The 7,704-nt window shown below is 64.8% G+C and overlaps 1 protein-coding gene across 1 annotated transcript; it reads right to left on the bottom strand.

The window, feature by feature from the left end:
- Positions 1 to 654: 654 nt before the first annotated feature.
- On the bottom strand, positions 655 to 7,031 carry NOTUM (notum, palmitoleoyl-protein carboxylesterase). The gene is made up of 11 exons (XM_064270509.1): positions 6,663 to 7,031; positions 5,514 to 5,566; positions 5,329 to 5,424; positions 4,757 to 4,817; positions 4,408 to 4,466; positions 3,972 to 4,074; positions 3,020 to 3,211; positions 2,762 to 2,862; positions 1,907 to 2,054; positions 1,543 to 1,590; positions 655 to 1,393 (listed from the first exon to the last, which is right to left on the bottom strand). The coding sequence occupies exons 1-11, from the start codon at positions 6,998 to 7,000 to the stop codon at positions 1,087 to 1,089; spliced, it is 1,506 nt and encodes a 501-aa protein (XP_064126579.1). The 5' UTR covers positions 7,001 to 7,031; the 3' UTR covers positions 655 to 1,086.
- Positions 7,032 to 7,704: the final 673 nt, after the last annotated feature.

The raw sequence follows: 7,704 nt of genomic DNA, 5'->3' as shown, positions 1-7,704 counted from the left end.
ACCAGACTTAATGGTCTGACTGAGACTAGAAGGACCCCAGAGGTCATGGTCCCCAGACCTTCTGTTTAGCCGAAGACCAGAACCATTTCCAAAGCCAACTCTTCAGACAGGGATTGGACTAGACTATAAGATAGAAAATGATACTGGTGAGGAGTGAGCTTCTTGGATCAAGTAGACACATGAGACTATGTGAACAGCTCCTGTCTGGAGAGGAGATGAGAGGGCAGAGGGGGTCAGAAGCTGGCCGAATTGACACGAAAAGAGAGAGTGGGGGGAAGCAGTGTGCTGCCTCATTAGGGGGAGAGCAACTAGGAGTACATAGCAAAAAAAAAAAAAAAAAAACATAGCAAGGTGTATATAAATTTTTGTATAAGAGACTGACTTGATTTGTAAACTTTCAGTTAAAGCACAATTTAAAAAAAAAAAAATTGTGGCACCGAGCTCTGGCTGGCCCTTGTGGGGCCAGGGTCCATTATTTGCTGAGTGGATAGGCAGAATGGGCCTCCTCAGGAGGGTCTGGATGGTGTCCCACTGAGCACCAGCCCCTGCAGGGTCTGTGCTTCCACGAAGTGGTCCGGTTTCAAGTCAGGGGTCCCCTGGGTCCCTCCCCTTCTCCCTGCCACTCTGCAGGTGGGGGGAGGGGGGAGGGGGAGAGTGGTCAGAACCCCCGTTCAAATAAACACATAGGCACAGTGAAGTTCTTTGGTTGTCTTTTTTTATTATTATTTAAAAAAAATATTTTACAAAACAATATCATTCATCATATATTTCTTGCTTATTTTCCTTTTTTAAAAATTAAAGTAATAAAAAAAGTTACTTTATAAAATAATACAAAAAGGTAAGAGAGGCTGGGGCAGGCTGGGAGGGGCCTCCTGGGCTGAGGGGGCGGAGGAATCCAGTGCTTCTGGCTCCCCCTCCACTGCAGGCTAGAGGCTGGGGGGAGGCGATGGGCCAGGAGGGTCACCAGGCCACAGCTGGGCCAATGCAGGCTACCTGAAGGCAGTGGGAGGGGGCAGGGAAGCAGCTGGGGCCCTGTGTCCTGGAGAGGCAGAGGGCCTCGCGGGTGGGGTGGTGTGCCAGGGACCCCTAGCTCCCATTGCTCAACATCCCCAGCAGCTTACTGGGCTCCAGGCCCTGCTGCTGGGCCACGGTCTGCACGTCGAAGCCCATGTGCATAAGGAACTGGGCCACGTTCATCTCCTGGCCCGTGAACTGGTCCCGGATGGTGGGGCATGAGGGGTTGCAGTGGGGCCAGGGGCAGCTGTCCACCAGGTGGACTGGACAGCCCTTCAGGGGTGCCCGGCTGGCCTTGTGACTGTCGTGGAGGCTCCTGTCCCAGCAGTGCAGTGCGCGGGGCAGTGAGGTGCCTTTCACCTGGACGTCCGTCCAGTGGCTGCGGGCAGAGACCCAGGCGGGGTCACACGGGAGCCACCCAGGCTGGGGCAGCACTGCCCACTAGAGAGGGGGGCAGGAAGAGGTGAGCAGGTGGGTGGGGTGCAGGGGTGGCTGTGGGTGTCGGAGGAACAGGGCCGGCAGACAGACCTGCGGATGATGATCTCATGCGAGAGGCAGGCGGGGGCAAAGCTGGCCCTGGGGGGAGTCGCAGCGTGAGCACCACACCCCAGCCCCTTCCTGCCCCCAGCCCCTTCCTCACCTGTGCCCACAGGCATACCAGCTCCAGGCCCTCCCCAAGCCTGGCCTCTGCCTGGTGATGTTCCCGCCTCCCTTGCTCAGCTCTAGGGGTCCGACTCTGGGCCCGCCCGTGCTCCTTCTGCTCTGAGGGCCTACTGACCATGATGGAGGCTGTCCTAGGCTTCATATAGGCTGGCATATCTGGGCCTTGATTTTTAAACCGGGGCACTAATTGTGCATCTGTAAGGGCTGGGCTGGGGTTGCCTACACTCACACCACATCCTTGAGCGTGTCCCGCAGCTGGCGGCCCAGGTTCTGGATGTACAGCCACTGGCCCTCCTGCACCGGCTGCCCAGTGAGGTGCACGTTGTCCACGGTGAGTTGCGCCTCATCAAACAGCCACTGCACCACGAACACTGGGCCTGGGGGGGCACGGCTCAGCCAGCTCCTCCCCGTGGGGTGCCACCGCCACCCCGCCAGTGAGCACCCTCCTCCTCCTCTAAAACCTCCCGCTACAAGGCCCCACCTTAACCAATTACCCTTGTTAAACCCCTCATGAGGACCCCCCTTTGCCCAGCCTTGGCCCGACTCTCGGGGACTTGGCTGTGACCAAAGGTGGTGATGACACCCCATTTACTGAGCCTCGGCCCCTGTATCACCACATGGGACCTCCCCACCTCCCAGAGTCAAGGGCTAGGGAGGATCAGGCCCAGGGGCCCATGGCAGAGACGGCAGCACCAGAAGTCTGGCCCAGACTGCCTGTTCTAAAGTGCACTCCTGACTACAGGGTGACCAACAGTCCTGGTCTGCAAGGGCCAAGCAGTCTCCCAAAATACGTGGATTCGCAGTGCTAATGCTGGGAGAGTCCTGAGCAAACTGGGCCAAGTTGGTCACTCAGGTGCAGATCTGGCCTCTTCCCTGGTACAGGATCCAGGTCCCCCTATCCTCAGCTGCCTGACTGGACCCAGGCAAGGATCTGTAGGCTTGGCTGCTGAGTTCTTAGGAGAGGCAGAGAAGTCAAAGTATTGACATCCTGCTGCTGCCCTGCACGCCCCTGACCCCCCATTCACTGCCCATGCCCCCCAGCCCCTCACTTATATTGCCCTGGGCCCCCAGGCCCCCCACTCACGGCGCAGGGTTGGGTAGACTTTGTATCCGAAGAAGCAGTTCCACTCCTCACCCTCCTTGAACTGGCGCCGGCAGCGCTCAGGGACCATCCCTTTCCAGTACCTGGGGCAACATGCAGGGGTCAGGCTATGCTGGGACCCCAGCAGCTCTGCCACCACAGGCTCTACCATTCTGGACTCTGCTCTTTGCACTGGAGCACACAAACCCCGCAGGGTCCCCGGCGGCGTGCCTGGGGCCTGAGCCAGGCGGGGATGGGTACCTGATGCCTCGGCGGATGGCCTCAGTTGGGGCACAGGTGACAGTATCGACGCAGTCTGTACGGCGGTACTGCTTGTTGTCCAGGAACCAGCCCGAGTCAGCCAGGCCTCGTACCTGGATGGCCGGGTAGCCCAGCTCCTCCAGCTGCTCAGCCACGCGATCCACATTCAACAGCACACCTGTGCCACCGGCACTGTGTGGAAGGCCCACGGTGAGGCCAGGTGGCAGGGAGGGGCTCCCCCGGGCCCACACCCCAAGCCAGCACCCCGACGACGGGCAGGGATCCCAATCACAGGCAGACAAGGTTTACTGCAAGCCTGTGAGCAGAAAGGTTCTCCAGACACTCCCCTTTTCCTCTCTCGTTTCTTCCTCTCTACTTCAGTTTCCTTATCTGAAAAGGAACTGTGTGGCCTCAGGCCCTTTCGTCCACTCCTCAGACTTCTCCTGAGTGCTCCCCCACATGCCTGGGGGGAGGTGGTTCTGAATAGATGTGGTCCCTGCCTTACCAGGCTCCAGGGCCCAGGAGAAGGCACCTCAATCCACAGCTCACCACCCAGCCAACGCTCAGGTGAAGGCAGCCCACACCTTCCCTCCCATCCAACCACCACAGAACTTAGCAGTGCTGCTCTTCCAGCACAGACCACTCGGAGCCCCTGTTTCTCTCTGGGCCCAAACCTCTAAGACACCCTAACAACGCCTGTTAGCTCACCCACCCTGGCCCTCCAAGCCAACTGCCCAGGCTTGGCAAGGCTGAAGCCTCCGGGATTCATTACAACGGGCCTGCCCAGTTCTGAGCTTGGCCCCAACCGCCCCATTCCTATCTCCTACACAGCCCAGCTCCCGTTCCGGACGCCTCCCATACACACCCTCCCCTCCCCCTCCACCAGGCTCACCTGCTCCCCGCCAGGCTCACCTGCTCCCCACCAGGCTCACCTGCTCCCCGCCGGGCTCACCTGCTCCCCGCCAGCAGCAACACCCTGGCCCCACTCAGCCCTTTGGCTAGGAGCTCTTGCACCACCTCCCGGATGATGAGGGCACCCATAAAGGCATACTCATCTGCATGGAGGAAAGGGGGGCTAGAGTGGGTCCCTGGGGCCTGGACAGAGAGCAAGGCCTCCCACCCCCAGGTTGATGTGAGGGGGGTGGTCTGGCTACAGCCAGGGTATACTAGAGGGAGGTGGGTCGGGTGCATGAGGCCATACAGGGGCTCCCTCCCCAGGGAACACCCCAAGAATAAGGACACCTACAGGGTGAGGTTCGCAATGGACACGCAGGTGCCCTGGTGGCCCCACCACAGGAGTTTGAGAATGAAACAAACCGCACCCTCCCTGCCCCGTCTTTTCCAAAATCCAGGCAAAGAGAGAGAGTGAGAGAGGGCACAGGACTCACTCTTCTCAGACTTGGAGGACGTCCCGCTCCAGACATCACTGGAGCAGTAGGGAATGAACCTGCAACAGGTAGAAGCGTCAGGAAGGACCACCCCCAGGAAGGACCGCCCCCAAGGACCACCCCCTAGGAAGGGCCGCCCCCAGGAAGGACCGCCCCCAGGAAGGACCGCCCCCCCAGGGCCACCCCCTAGGAAGGACCACCCCCCCCAAGGACCGCCCCCCAGGAAGGACCACCCCCCAGGAAGGACCGCCCCAGGAAAAACTGCGGCCCAGGTAGGAGGACTACCCCCACAGGTAGGACAGTCTCCCAGCAGAACCCCCCACCCAAGCGCCCCTCGCACCCCTCTTACACCATGTTCGCGTTCCACCAGTGCGGATTTTCCTCCGGCTGCGAGGATAGGATACCTGTGCCTGAGGTGGGGGGGACAGAGGGGGTGAGTCTTTCCGGCGGGAGACGGTGTGCAGGGCTGAGGACTACGGAGCGAAATGGGGGAAAGTGGGGACTCCACCTGGTCCCAACAGAGGGTGGCCGTGGTGCCAGCCTGAGCCCGGTGACTGGGGAAGTGGGAGATGGGGGCACGTACAGGCTGAGTTACCCCAGGGGGCACCCGAGGGCAAATGCCAGTGATATCTGACATGACCCCCGACCCCGCCGGCCGCTTCGACCCAGGGATCCGCGAGCAGAGCAGCCGCTATCGGCCCCCCAAAGTTAGCGGAACAAAAATGAGAGGGTGAAGGCGAGAGTCTCCTGACTTTATAGGAAGTGCCGAGAACAGCCAAGGCCGGCCGGGAAGCGCAGGTGGGGGCTCCAACTGGGGGACTTCTTCGAGGACTCCCAAATGTGGGCCCAGGACGCTGCTGCCCTCTCCCCTCCAGGAGGGGCCTCCTCGGCGGCGCGCGGCGGCGTCTGCGCCCTGCTCACCTGTGCGAGTGCGCGGCCAGTCCTTGGAGCTCATGAGGCGCCGCATGGTGTCGTAGCGGGAGTCGCAGTTCTCCCGGTTAAAGCAGTACCAGCCGCCTGCGCGCAAAGCCACCACGCTCAGGACCCTGCCTGGGGGGCCGCGCCGGGGACCCGCGCCCGCCCCGCCGCCTGTCTCAGGGACGCACCTTCCAGGAAGAGCAGCCACCGCCGGCTGCCCTTGGACTCCTTCAGGTAGTAGCTGCGAGGGAGGGCGGGCGGGCGGGCGGTCGGACAGGGCTGCAGGGCCGGGATCGCAGCGCCCCCAGCCCGCGCCCCGCTCCGGGGAGGAAAGCGTTATTCCACCTGTCGCCCGGCGGGTGGGCGCCAAGGCCGCAAGGGGGCGCCAGCGGCCAGCCCACGCGGAGAGAACAAGCCGGGCGAGCGCCGGCGGCCGGTCCCTGCGGGTTCCGGGAGGTGGCGCTCGTGGGGCGGGAAAGGCTGCGAGGGGCCGTGTGGTCCGTGGAAAATCCCCACGGCCCGCCCGGCGCGGAACCCGCGGTAACTTTGGCGTGCCCGGCCGTCGGGGGGCCTGGATTGGGCTCCGGGTCTTCGGAGGCGCTCAGGGGCACCCTCGCTAGAGGTGTGTGCGTGGGGCAATGCGGCTCGGGGAGCAATGGGGTGCGCCAAGGGGGCGCGAAACGGGCGTTGCAGCAGTGCCATCGAGGCCGACCTAATGGCCCGCTCCTTGGGCTGTCGTCCACCCGCGGAGGGCCTGGGCGCCCATGCCTCATCCACCCCGAAGCCTGGCATCCTTTCTGCGTGTACCTTGGGGCTTGGGGTGAGTGGGCGGGGTGGGTTAATGCTGCACCGCCTCCTTTGGTCCTACCTGCCCCTGCCAAAGGAGCTGGCTCTGGGATCACTGGCGGTCCTGCCCTCTTCCCGGGACAGGGAGCAGGCGGCGGGGGTCAGGGGGAAAACAGGGCTTCCCCACCCCCGTGTCACCTCCTCCTGCTGAAGCGGGGCCACTGGCGAACGGCGTTTCCCCGCCCAGGAACCAAAGGACACGCGCAGAGGGGCTGACACGGGTGGCCGAGGGGTCAATGTCCCGACTGGCCAGGGCCGAGGCCTGCAAGCGCTGTCCTATCCCCGCGCAGGGCATCAACTAGCCGCCCCCCAGCACCGCTGGGCGTTAGATGGGAGCTCTTTCCCCTGGAGGCGGGGAGTGGGTGCAGAACTGCCCGTAGGGAGGGTCCTGCTCAAAGCCCCGCGTGCCCCTGCGAGGACGTGAGGGCTGGAGGGTGCAGTGCGGCACCGTAGGAACCGGCAGGGGCGCGGGCGGACGGGCGAGCTCTTACCCCGCCGGGCTGCCGTCGTTGCAGGTAACCGACGTGTTGAGCAGGAGGTGCAGACGCAGGTCCTCATTGAGCTGCTGCGCAGAGCAGGGGTACAGGGACTGCGCCAGGCTCTTGACCTGCGCCATGAAGCTGTCCATGTTGCCCTCCACGGCCGTGAAGTCCAGCGGGAAGCTCTCCACCGGCTGTCCAGCCGCCTGCGCCGCCTCGGCTCGCAGCGGGGGCGGGGGCGGGGGCGGAGGGGGCGGCTGCTGTCCTCGGCGCCGCCAGGTCTTCCTGCCCTCGCCGCCGCCCCAGTGCAGCAGGCTTAGCAGCAGCAGCAGGCGTACCCCTCTGCCCATGGCCGCGCCGCTCCGGTCCGCGGCCACCTGCAGAGAACCGGCGGCTTGAGGGGCGGCGCGCTGGGCGTCGAGGCTCGGGCCGGCGCCGCTCAGCCCAGGCAGCTCGCTCGGCCCCGCGGGAGGGCAGCACAGGGTCTGGGCGCGCCGGCTCGGGCCGCGCCAATGAACGCCGGGGGCCGGGCTGGGCGGGTTCGCGAGCCGCGGCGGCCCGAGTGCCCGCGCCTTAGAAGTGCCGCCGCCGCCGGGCGCGGCGAGGGGGAGGGGGCCGCGTCGCTGCTTTCTTGGCGGCTGCGTCGCCTCTTCCTCCCAAACCGCAAGCTGCCGGAGGGGCTGGGACTACCCCGCCGCGGCCGCCGGAGGCGCTCCCGGCCGGCTGGTGGGGGGCAGCGCGGCCCGGCGGCTCCGTGCCCGCAGCCAGCCGGCGCCGCCGCCCCCGGTCCCGCTCGGGCCGGCGGCGAGCAGGGCTTTCCCGCCCGGGGAGAGTCCGCGACAGCGCCGCGGGCCGGGCCCGACGGGCGGGGGGCCAGGCGCCGCGCTCACCTGGAGCCGCCCGGCCTCCCCCACGGCCCGGGCCTGATCGCTGCCCCGAGCAGCCAGCGGGGCCTCGGACCCGGGCCCGTTTCCTCCGCCCCAAACGTCCCCGCGCCCGGGAGCCCGCGCTCACCGCGGCTGGCCCCGCGCCGGCTCCTGCGTCGTCGGCCTGC

This window comes from Loxodonta africana, chromosome 18 (genome assembly GCF_030014295.1).
Source record: "Loxodonta africana isolate mLoxAfr1 chromosome 18, mLoxAfr1.hap2, whole genome shotgun sequence".
Classification (NCBI taxonomy): Eukaryota; Metazoa; Chordata; class Mammalia; order Proboscidea; family Elephantidae; genus Loxodonta; species Loxodonta africana.
Note: the sequence above shows the minus strand (reverse complement) of the source record. Positions and strands in the feature narration are given on the sequence as shown.